The sequence below is a fragment of the Trachinotus anak genome, unplaced genomic scaffold (genome assembly GCF_046630095.1).
Source record: "Trachinotus anak isolate AG129_WGS33_773 ecotype Australia unplaced genomic scaffold, CSIRO_AGI_Tana_v1 ptg000004l, whole genome shotgun sequence".
Taxonomy (NCBI): domain Eukaryota; kingdom Metazoa; phylum Chordata; class Actinopteri; order Carangiformes; family Carangidae; genus Trachinotus; species Trachinotus anak.
In genome coordinates this window covers 23421639-23436657 of record NW_027273855.1, presented here as the reverse complement: position 1 = coordinate 23436657, position 15019 = coordinate 23421639, and the positions used below count along the sequence as shown (strand labels likewise).

General features: G+C 42.3%; 2 protein-coding genes across 2 annotated transcripts in view; one reads left to right on the top strand and one right to left on the bottom strand.

The window, feature by feature from the left end:
• The window catches only part of cd34 (CD34 molecule), a 33474-nt gene that overhangs the window by 18155 nt on the left and 300 nt on the right, over positions 1-15019 (bottom strand). The window lies entirely within an intron of this gene.
• LOC139619902 (general transcription factor II-I repeat domain-containing protein 2-like) lies at positions 10471-15019 on the top strand. Its single transcript, XM_071474977.1, has 2 exons — positions 10471-10544; positions 12718-15019. The coding sequence occupies exons 1-2, from the start codon at positions 10471-10473 to the stop codon at positions 13334-13336; spliced, it is 693 nt and encodes a 230-aa protein (XP_071331078.1). The 3' UTR covers positions 13337-15019.

The window sequence follows — 15019 nt, the reverse complement described above, 5'->3', positions numbered from 1 at the left end:
AAGTTGGTACAGTTTGTGCACCAGTAGCACATCTGCTTCTGCAGTGTGGGGGCTGTGGGTGCGCTGCAGCAAAGTTTCATGTGACGCTCTCTCAGACGAGGTAGAAATATAAGCGGTTTCCCCTGGTTTGGCTATGAGAAGAAAGTATAGTCAATACTCATAGATTCAGTATCCCTATGAGAGAACAAATTTGAAAAAAAAAAAATCTAGAAATCTAAAACACAACTTCAGCTTGAAGGTTTGTAGAAAGGTGTCGAGTACGTCCTAATTCTCTTTTTTGAAGATGCACCTGGTAAACAGAAAGCTCTGCTGCCTCCTACATGTTGTGCACATACCTGAGAGGCCTGTAAAAGCACATGGCGTCACACACAACGCTTGGCCACAGTTTTTGTGTGTCCCTGGACAGATGACTAACAGCCTATAGTGAGTCATCCACTGAACCGCACAAGCGCACATGCATGTTTGCATGTACACGCCTTTTTCAAATGCTGTAACACACACACATACACATACACACACACACACACACACACACACTGACATCATAGACAAAACACACATGCTATTTCGTAATCGCAAACATCAGCAGAAAGTGACTGTTGTACTGATGTGTGGTGTGTTTCAACTGTGAGATGTTGGGTGTTCACCGTTTTCATGAGAGATGTACCGTTCCAGACGTCCAGGCAGGCCACATCTGGAAGCACTGCAGTCCCACTGCTGGGTTTTTGAGGACTGCCTGGAGGCTTGCTTGTCAAACAGTTCAACCATGAGACCGAACTGAGCCAAGTTCAGGCTGGTGTCTGGGAACGGCTGCTCCTACTGGTCACCTTCTATGTTTCAGTCCTAGTACTTTTTTAAAGGATGCTGAGGGCCACTTGAAATCACACTGACAGTTAATGAAAGTGACAGTATGGGTTTAAAGTATGTTTTGAGTGAAGTAAGTTTTGACAAATAAGTAAACTTAGCTGTGGTTTAAAACATTTCTTGATACAGTCAAAATAAATTGAAACAGATGTGAAGAAACCTGATATAATATATCAAATATAAAATATTTAAAGTAGGCCCGGTGGGAATTGAATTCGACTGCCTCTGTCTAATAATCGTCTCTCATTATCACACCATTAGAAAATCATCATAAAATGATGTGACAGTCAAATAAAATCTGTCAAAAAAACAAAAAAAAACAAAACATAATGCAACACGGTGACACATGATGGAGCAAAAATCTCATTAAAAGTAGTAGGCCACTAAGCTGAACGGAATAATATAAATACATTGAAATATTCACTATGATTTCACCTAAATATACTGTCCACGTAGTGCAGAAAACTGATTAATAACCATTACATAACATCATAAACTCCTTACTACACGGCCCTGCTTGCTCCACTATAAATCTCTCTCCAATCCCTCCTACTTTTAATAAATTTTAATTTATATTTTTTGTATTATTTCTAATAATTTTATGGCCACAGGTTCAGTCCTGGCCTGCGTTAAGCATGCAATAGTTCAGCCACTCTTTAAGAAGCCTGGTATCGACAGCTATTCCAAATCATTTTAGGTGAACTTCTCAGCTTTCTATCTTTTCGTAGGTTTTAGATGTAGGTTAAAATGCTGTTTTTAATCAAAGTGTGTCCTTTTCCAGCCAGAGCAATATATTCAAGAAATTCCAGGCAAATGTGGTAGTGTGGTATGCTGGTAAATGCTTCCAGATCTCAGTGAAGTTTTTGACACAGTAAACTACTCGATGTTTCTGGATCACCTGACATGCTCAGTCAGCATTTCTTTGATTGGTTCCATTCTTACATTTCAAACAGATGCTTCACTGTTTCCATTGGCAACTCATTCTCCACACCTGTGAATATTTCATGTGGGGTTCCACAGGGTTCAGTTTTAGGTCCACCTCTTTTCTTTCTTTACGTGCTCCCACTGGGAGAAATCATCCAAACTCATGACATCTCTTTTCACTGCTACACAGATGATACTCATATTTACCCTCGATTCCCAAACTCTGTCTCAAACATATTAAAGACTGATTGGCTCACAATTAGCTTCAGTTAAATGAGGACAAGAAAGAGATCCTATTCTTTACCCCCCACATTATACCACTGTTACCATACAGAACCTGAATCACCTTTCTGCCTCCAGCAGACCCTGGGTCTTATATTTGATGGATGGAAGGATGATTTCTTGAGGAGATGAGAAGAACTTATTGGAGGCCGGAGAATTTGACAGCTCTGGAATAATATAGTAGATACTGGAAGGTTGAAGCTCAGTTGAACATTTTATTATCGACAATCAACGGATCAATAATCAGCAAACATGCATTCAGGAGATACTGACAAAGAGCAACTCTTGAACACAGATCTATAGATATATAGGTTGCAACATGTGTTCTAACAATATACCTTACCATACATAGTAACTTCTGACAACTGTAAAGCAGTATCTTCTTGCATATCTGCTTGACGCCCTGGTGCCTTGTAAGAAAACATACATCTTAACATGTGAAGTGTCAGTTATATAAGTACTACACATGTTAGACATAGGCCCAAGAAAAACTCCACTATCAATGGTGATCTGCATTTCAAAAGGCAGGTCCAGCTTCTTCCGAATTAGAACCATCTCCGAAATTAGTCATTTACTATCAACCTCTGACTCATAAAGACAAATAAATGCACAATAACATCATCCAGGCTGGACCACTACCCTCTACCTGGGCTACTACTACCCTCTCTCAGGCTATCCATCTCCTTTCTACAGCTAATTCAAAATACTGCTGCCCATTTGTCAACAAAGAAACAAGACCACACCATCCCTATCCTTGCATCCTTACACTGGCTCCGCATTAATTTTAGGATAAACTTCAAAATTCTTCTAATTGTCAACAAATCTCTCTGTGGTTTCACCCCTTACAGCACCACCAGACCCCTCAGATCCTCCCCCCGTGGCATGTTGGCTGTGCACTGTTCATGGAAACACAAGGCCAATGACAGGGTTTTGTCTGTAGCAGCTCCTTGGCTCTGAAGTAGCCTGCCGGAGGCCAGAGACAGTCTGCTGATGCTTTTAAGATGCACCTCGAGATCCACTTTTATTCTCTGGTTTTTAACTGTGTTTAATATGTTTTCATTTTAATCTATTTTTATCTCATTTCTGGTTTTCCTTGGGTTTTGCTATTTCGAAAACATCTGTTATGCACATATACGTCTTTACACTTGTTTGTATATACATGATACTGTATGTCTGTCTCTGTGAAGCACCTTGGTGTTGTAAAAATGAAACAAACTTGAAAGTTTACATTTTCAGATGACATACATTACAACTTCTCTCTTGTTATGATTTATTTATTATTTATTAGTGGATTATCTTTGCGTGGGATGGTTAACACTCATTTGAATGTGAAGCATGTGCCTGTTTACAGTTGAAGAATCCTGATAAGCTAAGCTTTGCAGGGGGTATGTCTAAGGGATTTTGCTTATATCTTTTTTTGCCCCCTCCTTCTTTTGGTTACCCTCCCTATGTGACCATTTGACTTATTTTGGTTTACATGCACAAAGAATCTCTGTGCAGCGAGGGGTGGGGGGCCATTGCCAGGACATCACGAGGAACAGCACATGGCAGCACAGAATCTGACCCTCAGGGACCCATTTGGTCTTTTTGGTTTTTTTTTTTCTTAAAGAGTTTTTGCTGTTTTTTGGGTCTTTGAGCCAGCTGGATGGAGCCATCATAGGAGCATGACTGACATGTGATGGCACAGGCTAACAGGCATAACTATGGGGGTAATATTGGTTACATTCAAAGCTCATATTTTGCAATAAATGCATGAATCTGAGAGCACTGCAAGTTGTTGCTGTTCCCAATAATAGTCCTGGCAGTGGTCTCATTTTCCCTTTTCTGTCTCTCTGTCCAATTTGTTATCCTTCTTAATTCTGTACCCTTCTTCTGTGCTGTGGCATGCCACAAGATCATTTGCAGAATATTAAGAGATTGCTTTTCCTATAGATTGCAATAAAATGATAGTTTTTGTTAACCTGCCCTTCATGAATTTATAGTCATTCTGCTTTGAATTTAAATTGCATATTTGCAACCAAAACTTTCTTTCATTCTCCGTTTTCCTAATTAGTTAGTTTGTTATTGTTTTTAACTCATAATTACGAGGAAGCTGATGAGCCATTTAAAAAATTGCCATTAAAAGTCACTATAATTACATGTTTGTTAGGATAAAAATGTCAGCAAACATTCCTGGAAGTTGCAGGGAAGTTTCCTGCTTTCCTTTTCATGAGAGGGACTGGGGTGTAGAACAGGAACCTAAGCGCAGAGGGACTCTATTGGAGAGGACATTAGTGATGATTTGACCAACAAGAGTGGAGGAAACTATGAGAAACCCTCATCTCTGTGTGATGACACCGCTGGTGCTTCTCCATTCAGTCTGACGGCATCCTCTCCTCCCACATCATCCTGTTGACCTACCCATCTCTCACCATTCCTGCATCTAAATTCCTCTTCTGTTTCCTGCCATTCACCTTGTATGCATGATGTTTCCTAACAGCCAGGCATCTGCCCTGCTCTGTGTGTCCACAAGTGTGTGGGCAGACCCGGTGATGACCCCCAAGCCCATGAAAGATAAACATGGAAATGTATTAATATTCAGCCTTAACCCTGTAGCTTGTGCCATCTTGCTATCTCCTGCGTGTTACATAAGACCGTGTGAAACAGGACCTGGCCAAGTGTTTCCGTATCATAATGGCGGGACAGCACCAGAGTCCAGTTTCTCACCAAGGGAGCTGCGTGGAAAGAGAAACACAGGAAGACATAATGTAGTATAACACAACAGCCAGACCTCTTGCCAAATACTCTGGAGAGTTGATCAGTGAGAAGATCATACCCCACAATCTCAGGTCTCGGTGTGGCTCGAGAACAATGAAGATATACCATGTTGAGAGGAAATCCAGTGGTCCTGGGTTCAGTTAGAGGATTCCAGGCCAAGCATCTAAGTAAAGAGCTTGATCCCACTTCACCAACAAACCTATTGCTTTCAGGACATGATGTCACCTAAACGTTATCTTGACACCAGTGACACATCCTACTGCAGAAAACAGACTGTCAGAGGAGAAAGAAACAAACAGGAAATATGGCACAGGCCTCAAGCTCTTTTGTCATTGCATCATGTTCTGGGAAGCCCAGAGATTGTTTCTGTGTAAACACAATTTTCACACAAAATACTGCTGGATATGTTCTGCAGAAAAAATAAAGTGAATATTTGATACGCAGTCTTGATAATCGTGTGTGGAGTCAGAGAAATTTTCCTCCCTCTTATTCATTTAGTTCTGACATGCATGACGTGCTCTCGTTAATGATTGAGAGGTCTGCGTTGTAGTACTTTCCACAACACAGAGCGCAATGCCAGAATCCTCCCTTTCCTTCTCCTCCCACCTTCAACTCTCCTTTATTCTCTGCATTGCCTTGATCCCACACAGATGTTCTTCTTTAGCACTCCCCTCTGGTAGAAGCCCACTCCTATTGTTCATAAAGTCAGTCCCTTGGTACCAGTCGACCCAGCCCAGTGCGCGAGGCACACACGTACTGTGCGCAACAGATTCATGAGCAGACCATCGGACATTCGCACACATATGATCAGATACATAACACAGCAAGGAAAGTTAATCTACTTAGCAACAATTGCAACACTTTGTGGAAAATCCCTCTCCCAAACATGCACACACTCCCTCTCTCTTTCTTTCTGTCTGTTCACAACGTTCCTCTTCATCCCCAGCGTCATCATGTCCTTTCCCTGGTTTTTTTCTTGAAAAGGGTAAAGTCTACAGGCCTGTAACTAGCCCTAATTGGCTCTGATTGGGTGGTTGGGTAGACATCTTGAAGTAATTTATGCTCAAGGTTGAGAGGGTTGTGAAGGTTGGGAGTGCTTTGGGTCTCAGAGATACTCAGTCATAACCCCAGGAGCCTTAAATCCCCGATTCAGATTTTCTTTGAGTGCATCTATTATGGGTCTATGCATATTGATGCACAAGATGCATGAGAGAGAGCCCTCGCAGAGAATGAGACCAAAGCATTTAGTACTTCAAAAGGCATTTCACAGCTCATATTTCACAACCACCCATTTTTGATTTGTTACCCCACTATTTGCAAATTTATTGAGCAATCATTTCTTAGTCCTTAATGTCCAAGTTATATAACTATTTTGATTTCTATTTGCAACAAGAGCACAAAAAAACAAAACAACAAATAGGGAAAAGAAGAAGAGTAGAAATGCCAGAATACTACCAAATAATTTTCATCAACGCTTTTCCTGTTTTTGCAAAACAGTCCTTGTTTTGATGTCAAATTAACATTGAAACACTGAATGAATGTGTTTGGTTAACTTTCATGTACTGCCTTGTCATCCATCACGACTGAAGAAGAAGAACAGAAAACGAAACACTGCTGTTTGTAGGATGCCAAATGAGAGCCCCCCCACCCCCTCCACCAACCATAGTACAAGCATCTGGAGACTGTGTGTGTATTCTGGCAGCACATGGCCAGATAAGCTCTGTGGGATTAATTCATTAAAGTGCTGGCTGCCCAGATAGCTGTCATTACATGTATCTGTTCGATTCATCTCTGGAGTACTTTCACATGAGTTAAAGTGTCAGCAGTAGCAGTGGTCTGTCAGTGTACAACCTGACAGTTGTAACGTTTTTGCCAAAGATTGGTAATGAGTGACATTAAGGTCTCTTGGGATCCCATTCAAATCTAGATTTGTTTGTTTTTCCACAATTTGAAGATTCTGACTATTTTTTTGGCCATTTTATGCCTCTATTACACGACGGGACAGTGAACGGTCACAGGAGATGGGATAGAGAAGGGGAATGACATGCAGCAAAGAGTCCAACTGGGTGGGAGTCGACCCAGGACTGGCCTGCTCAGAGCATTTGCGCCCACATGGTATGCTTTCAGACTGATAGTCTCTCACTGAAATGCTGAATGCAGGTACCTGAAATTATATTGCTAAAGCCACAATTAACAGATGTCTAAACCAGTGGTTTTCAAACTTTTTCATGTCAAGGACCCCTATACTGACAGAAATTAGACCACGGACCCCCATTGGATAAGATTTTGTTCCAGGGTGAAATGATTTTTTCTTTCAGTTGTTTTATTACAGAAAGTGTTTGAAACTCATGAACATAATAGTCATAAATTCTGTCATTGTTTTACATATGGACAGAAATACAGGGAAAAGAAATGCTAGGGACCCTTGACTTTGAGGACCACTGGTGTAAACAGTTGCAAGTTCCTGTTTCAAGTGGTTTCAGTTGTGTTCTTCCTTTTTCCAAGGAAATTTGACCATAAAGCTGCTTCACACATGAACCATGAGATGGCACTGTAGGACCAGGGTTTTTAAAACCATCTCAAGCCCATCACGCAGGGAAAAGATATTTCTGAGTGACTCAACTCTGCACTCTTGTGGCAACAGGATAAACTAAACATCTCCTTGAAGAATGTTACATTTCCTCAATGCTTACCACAGAAAACATAAGGGATCTAGTAATGCCATGCCGTGAACCCGTCAACATGTCATAAATTGGGGTAAAGATGACAGCCTGAGGAAAGTATGCCAAAAAGAAAAAAAAACATACTTTTGAGAGGGACCTTGTAGAAACTGAACTAAGCCAAGGGGTTAGAGAAGATGGCAAATAAAAGAACAGTCTCAGACAAAATGCATCCAAGATCAGATCAGACAGCCTCCAGACTTCATGATGCAGACCTTTTCATTCAATAACCCACTATAAAACATCTGGAGTGTTTTTTTTTCTTTTTGGTATGGTGATGAGTGGATGTGAGCCTGCATGTGTGTGTGTATGTTTTGAAGCAGGGAGCTACACACCTTACCCCAGTCGTTCTCTGAAGTGTTGCTCTGGGCTCGTCAGGAGACGCTCAGGTCCTGCACATCAAATATTAATGTCACAGAAACTCCTAAGCCTTAAATAATTCTCAAAGAAGTGTGCCGAAAGCAAAAGCCTTGCTATCCCAGGCACGTTTCTATCTGGACAATGGGTTCAAGGGAGCACAAGCAGGGGAGACAGAAAGAAGAGAGAGAGGGAGAGTGGGAATTGGATCTATTGTATTGACCCATGACAGATGGCTTTGCTTTAGGAGGTACCAACTGGATATACAGTGAGCAACAGGCAATGTTTAATGACACCAGATTATGGTTAAAGCAGGTAAACACTACTGTAAAAATTCAAATAAAGATGGAAGTCATTGTTAAAACATCCTGATTAATAACCCTCTGGACATTTTAACAACCATGAAGGGTTTAGAATAAACCACTCTGACAATATCTGAAGGATATTATCTATTGATTTAGTGTGCCAAGTCTTAATTTCAAGGTTTTTGAAAACCTGCTTTCATTCTGACTGCGCAGGCCGGGCTCAGCGCCTTGTCAGTCTGTGTGATAACAACCATCACCTCATCTCATCTGATCTGACCCCGCTCTCATCTAGACCTTTATTCCAACCACAATTACACCATACCGGATGGATGATCTCGCACTCATTACCCTTCCATATCTGAGACTCTGACTGAACGAATCTGTCCCCTCTGGTGAGTGTGTGGCAGGTGGTGTGTAGACTTGGCCCCCGCCACAGTCCTCGGCCCTGGCGCGCTGATAAGAGCTCAGCGTGGAAAATCAGACAGCAGCGCTCTGGCCTTTCAGAAGCGAGCAGGAGAAAATGAGCCATGAAGGAAATCGGAGGTGATTATCTTTATTATCAGCCAGGGGAGTAACCGTGGAAACGGCGACCTGTGGGGGGAGAGAGAGTGATGCACAAGCTGTTCCAGCAGCCTGCCGATTGGCCCATACAAGCTCCAGTGGTAATTAACATCTGCATATGCAAACGAGTGCTCCAGCTAGGGAAATTTGGCAGGCTTTTCTCACCTGCACCCCGCGCCTGAAAGCAGCAGGGTAGTTGAGTTTGTGTCGCTGTGTGAGTGTGGGTGCACAGGGTGCACGGAAATACACACAAAATCAAATTATATGTGTTCTGTGACTTCGTATTCATAACACCACCCAGCTCCTGGGTGCACATGTGTATTTTAATGTCCCCCATGCATTTGCATAGCTGAAAAAATACTTACGCCTGCACTTTTTGGAAGCACAGTTGGTATGGGTGGAGCGGGGCCACTGGGTCGTACAGACGCCACCACCTACCTCTTTGTTTTTGCTGTGCAGTGCTAAAAGAGATGAGGCCACACAACAGGAGGCTGTCAGCGGGCCTGCTGGGAGAGCGTCATTACCATCTCAGGGAGCAGGGACAAGTCGCGTCTGGAGAAAGACACTGATCGTCAGCCTCGCCTGCTGATAGGGACAATCACAGTGCTCAGGAAAGTGGAAGAACTTGTTGTCAGCAAATGTCAGTGGGAAACTTTTTATACCCCTACGCATGGGTGAAGCAGTTAATTAATATCCAAACCGTGTCCCTTTTCATGTGAACCTGTATGTTTGCACAATTCCCCGGGCTCGTCTTACTGATTATCCACCGGTTTGTTCATGTGTGCGCTGTTTTTAAACATCATACTGTAAGTTTGACTTGTGTGTGTATGTGTGTGTGTGTGTGTGAGAGAGAGTGTGTGAGGTTAACACATGCTACTGAATGAGTCTCTGACCTGTGAATTATGCAGAGCACCCACAGACGTGGCCAGTGTGTGCTGTAGCTGTGGAGTTCTAATGAGAGAGAGGCTAGCGGGCGGCAGCCGAGACGGGCTGCAGAGCACACTGAGAATGACAGCTCCAACAGCGGGAAGCCAGACTATAAATAGAGCCTGTGCTGAGAGCTTATGACACCTGGATTCACATTCGTTTGCAGACTAACTTCCACCACCACCACCTGCGTCTTTTTCTTGTGTTCGCTTCGATGCTGCTTCTCATATGCCAGTAAAAAATTACAGTATCTCTCTTAACTTTCACTTTTTCCTGCTCAGGTGGTCGTGAATCTTGGATTCCTCCCACAGGTCTGCTCTCTGTTTCCCTCCCATTTCTGGAACTAATTTCCTCCGTGACCTCCAATCAGTCCAATGTGAACACATAAAATTAATATTTGAAGCTGGCATTAATCATTCCACCAGCATTAAAGTGATATAAGTAATAAGGATGGTCTCTTCTGAGAGGAAAACATACCCGCTTTTAAAAGGAGCTTTCTAAATTTCTAAGTTTTGCTATTGCTGATGCTTGCTAGCATTAGCAGCTGTTTACTTACCAGTTTAAAAGAAATGTTGAGTTCAGCATCAAACTTCATATAAAACATCGTCTCTGGTGGTGCAAAGTAACGCCAATGTTAACTTGTGTCTATCACGACTTTTCTTCTACAGACGTTAGCATGCGTCATTTTCCGATAGCTAGTCACTGTAGCCTCCAATCTGCCCTGAACCTGGCACCACTCAGAGAGCAGAACCTCTTGTCTTGTAAACGCAAAGATGGCCGAAGCTCTTGTGAAGCGACAATCACCACCTGCTCCTGGCAAGAAACCACGTCTGGCGACGGAGAAAACGTTTATTTTAATTAGCTGGTTGGTCTCCAGTCAGAGCTGATAGTTACACCTTTTAACTGGCCAGTACACTTTTGCTTATGATTTCTGGTGATATAAGGGATTATTGTTGGTATATTTGCTAATGTTTTACTAGTCCTAGTTTTACAAAAAAATGGCTTTTGAAAAAAAGACCCCAACTGGGTGAAATGTTTCTTCATTACGATGAACTTGGGGACTGTAGTTTAAGTCAGAAATACATTGTCCTGTTGCCGTAAATACTCACCAGTTCTACCAATTATTCATCTGCAGCTGAAAATAGTACCCAACAAATGTACTGTTTACTCCAGTTTGAGTAATGTTTGCTAAAAATGACTTGTTTTTAAAGATTAACATCTTGAGTGAGAATGTTTGAACTTGAGTACCACAGGCTGGCAGGGGAGGTCAGACAGAATTGAGAGACTGACTGAAGCACTCTTCAACTTGATATTTTTATGGGATTTGATGACAGCAAAAAATACAGAATAAAGCCTTATCCTAGTCTTTATTATAGAACTGATCATTTGAATGCAAAGATATAAGTGATAAATGGAGTGCAGGTACAATGTGGTGTAAAGCACCTCACAATGCCCCACTTTCACCCATGCACAATAACAAGACAATATAAGAATATATCCTATGAGTGCTTGTCAGATACAAATGTACAACCCTGCAAATGCCACAACAGATGGTAATCCAAAACCACAGCTTATAATCAAATACATGGTTAAAAAGTGACAGGTGTGAGTTACAAATCCCTGATGCAGTGGTTTGCCTCACTAAACCTTAAGATGATCTCAAAAGGATGCAAAGGGAAAACAACAACCTTTAACAACTATCAGGATCAGAATAGATAGATACTTGAATGAGAAGCACTGAAGTCCAACAAGGTGTCAGGGATTGTTTCATTGTGAAATTAATACCCGACTATTCTTCGAAATGGGGCTGAAGTCACCCCTGGCATCCTCTTTTGCCAACTCACATTAATTATTTCAGAATTTGCCTTGTAATCCAGGCTGAGAATCCCACCCAGAACGAATGGGATGTCAGCTTTATGCAACTACTTGTAAAGGCATTACAGGGCGTTAAGTCCCACGTGGATTTGAATTGGTCCCAGCAGTACAGGATTAGAAGCAGTGGGGATTAGGCCTTCCCTTGAGGAAATACAGGGGAAGGGGAGGCCAAGGGACTCGAGATATAGAATACATATTGCTTTATATACTGGCTGCACCAGGAAGTTGACCAGCATTCATTCTATCTCAGTAAACTGTCTCAGAGTACATTTTTAAATTTGTGTCATGTAGAAAGAATGAATGAATGACATTGAATGAAATTATCTAAATAGTTTTTTAATCAGTGGACACTGGCGTGAGTGATGTCTGAAACTGAGTGGAAGTCACAGCGGCATCTGCTGAGGCATATCAGGGTATTCTCATTTTTTGCAATACAGTCAATGGAGGTACACCTGACACACAAAATGAGTGATAAAATACAAAAGCTTGATGCCAAACGTTGAGTGTTTAGCAAGTGATGGGCTGTTAAGTATTTTTCCACAGAGGTTGGCAGTAAAGCTGCGCGCTCAGTTTGCAACAAACATGGCTGTGATGTGAGCCGCCACTTTGAAACAAAACACACAATAATTAACAGAAATCTACTGGAAGATGAGAAGGACAGCCAAGGGATTGCTAGCTACACTACAAAAGCAGCAAGGACTTTTTTTTATTTTATTTTTTTTTTACAAAGCTACATACAACAAAGGAAGGAAATGTAAAAATCTGTTATGCATTAGCTCAAAAGGAGCAAACCATTTTCTGATGGGGAATTTATCAGAGTGCCTGGTGGATGTGGCAATACTTTTTCAACATCTGTCCCTCTCAAAGCGAATGGTTACAAGGTGGTTTGGGGACACTGTGGGAACTCTACAGAACGCTACAGCTGAAAAGCAAGACACAATTTCAACATCGTCTACTTGGCCTGGGATGAAAGCTGTGACGAGCATGACACAGCTACTGATCTTCATAAAAGGAAGAACCAAAGACTTGGAAATGACATGGGCTCTGTTTTCAGGCAATCAATAAAAGTGACAACAACTGGGAAGGGAATTACGAGCATGTACGGGACTATGGTGGGAAAAGTTAGTTGGTGCTAATTAAACCAGGAGAAATGTTGGCCTTTTGAAGAGGATGCAGGGCAAAGTGACTGAGATTAACCCAGAACAGAATCTGTTATTTTTGCATTGCGTTATTCACCAAGAGCTGCAATGCAGTTCAGCACTGGAAATAAACCATGTGGTTAATGTTGTTACAAAAGTTGTAAACTTCATTAGAGCAAGAGCATTAAATCACAGGCAATTTGTTGCGCTGTTGGGGGAAGATGGGACTGAACAAGCTGATCCGGGCTACCACACAGCTGTCAGGTGCTTCAGCTGGGGCAAAGTGCTCAAGACAGTGTGGGGCCTGAAATCAGAGATCCAGGGGTTTTCTCAGATGAAGGGACAGAGCATCCCTGAACAAACCAGTGCAGGCTGGTTGGCTGGTGTCGTGTTTGTCCTTGATCTAACTGCCCACATGAAAGAACTGAATTCAAAATTGCAAGGAAAGCGTCTCTTTGAACATAAGATGTATAGCCTATTCAAGGCCTTCACGAAGAGGCTACTGCTCCTTTCTCGACAAGTGGAAAGCAACACACTCACACGCCTTCCCACACGAGAAGAAAAGACTCCCATCTGCTCATCAACTGTACAGATATGCAGCCATGTTGAAGGCGTTGCACGGTGAGTTTTCCAGGCGATTTGAAGACTTCAAAGCACTGGAAGCTGAGATGCTCACAATCTCCTCTCCTTTTACATGTGATGTGGTCAGGGCCCCCAGTGATGTACAACTTGGACTCATAGACTTGCATAACACCTCAGATCAGTACCATTACTGACATTTCACTCATGTCTCAAAGAGGAGAACTTCCCACACAGGAGGAGTAGCCTATAGCTCAGAAGATTCAGTTTCTTTGGATCAACATACATTATGTGAGCAGACACTCTCAGTAATGAAATTCTGAGTGATGATCATCTGTCAGCTGTGCTGCATATAGCAACACCAGGAATTACATCTAACATCAATTCACTAGTTCAAACCCATCAGAGACTTGGTTTCTCCCACTGAGTAAGTTGGCAAAACTAATTGTACACTGTACTTTGGATTACAGGGATCTTACTGCTGTCGTCTTGACAACCAATGCACGCAAGGTAACAGTTCTCATCAAAGATACAGGATGCAGGGCGCTGACTGCTACGTGACTTTGTTCCACCAGAATGGCACTCAGTAGAACACATACCTCAGCCAAGAGCAAACAATCCAACAATTGTGCGAGATCAGCATTATTATCTGGATCAGCACCAAACTGCACAAAGTCACAGATCACAACAAAACAAATATGTCTGATATTTTATCAAGATCCACACATTATTTCCTGAGAAGCTGATGAAAATGTCAAAAAAAAAGTTTTGCAGTGTTATTGAAAAGTGATTTAAAAAAAAAAAAAAAAGACTTTCCCCTTTAACTGGATAGGCAACAAAAGTGAATGGGTTGGCCCATGCCCCGTCCCTCCACCAGGTTTGGTGCAAATTGGTTCAGTGCATTTTTTGCATAATCCTGCTGACAAACAAACAGACCAACAGACACAGGTGAAAACATGACCTCCGACAACGACAATGTGATGGCTATTAGAAAATAATCTGGTGGAGATGCAGTGTTTTGCTCAAGGAGTTTATTTGATGCTTCCATGGGCACCTGAACCTCCTTCCTACTTCTCTCCCTGCCCACCCATCTGCTTCCTTCCATTGTTTACTCTCTAATAAAAAAGCAGGTGCATCCAAACAGTGGACACTTATAAAAAAAAAACAAACTATGAGCTTGTGCTTCAGTGGTCATCCACAGTCGTCCTCTGTGGATTCACTGACCTCAGGGCCATTTCATTCCAGCTAAACTCACAGACCCAAACCTCCATTAGCAACCTAATGTGATTGCAGCCCCTGTGGCGGTGTGGAAGAAGCTGAGCCCAGTCTGAGCTAACAGACCTGCATTAAGACAAACGATCACAATTCAGCATGTTACAGCCGTGGGTTATTCTGTTAGCCGCCGGCCAGGAAGTGAGTGGGAAAGAAATGATCTCAGAATGAACCCAGAGGTACAAGGGGTCGGGGAGATATGACCTGTGTCTCCCTGGTTTTGACAGACTTCAGGACAGCAGGTTTTCAAAATGTGAGGCACACCTCTGTGAGGCAAATATAAGGCGCCAGGTGGGAAGGACAGGTATACAGGAAACTACAGGAGCGCAGCAGCTGTGTTGTCACGCAGCGCATGGAGGCGTTTAAGGTACACTTCTACAGCCCGCATTTTGCGTCCAGATTTTACTCTTTAACTCAGTTAAATCTGAACACACGGACGTAAAACATATATTTTTAT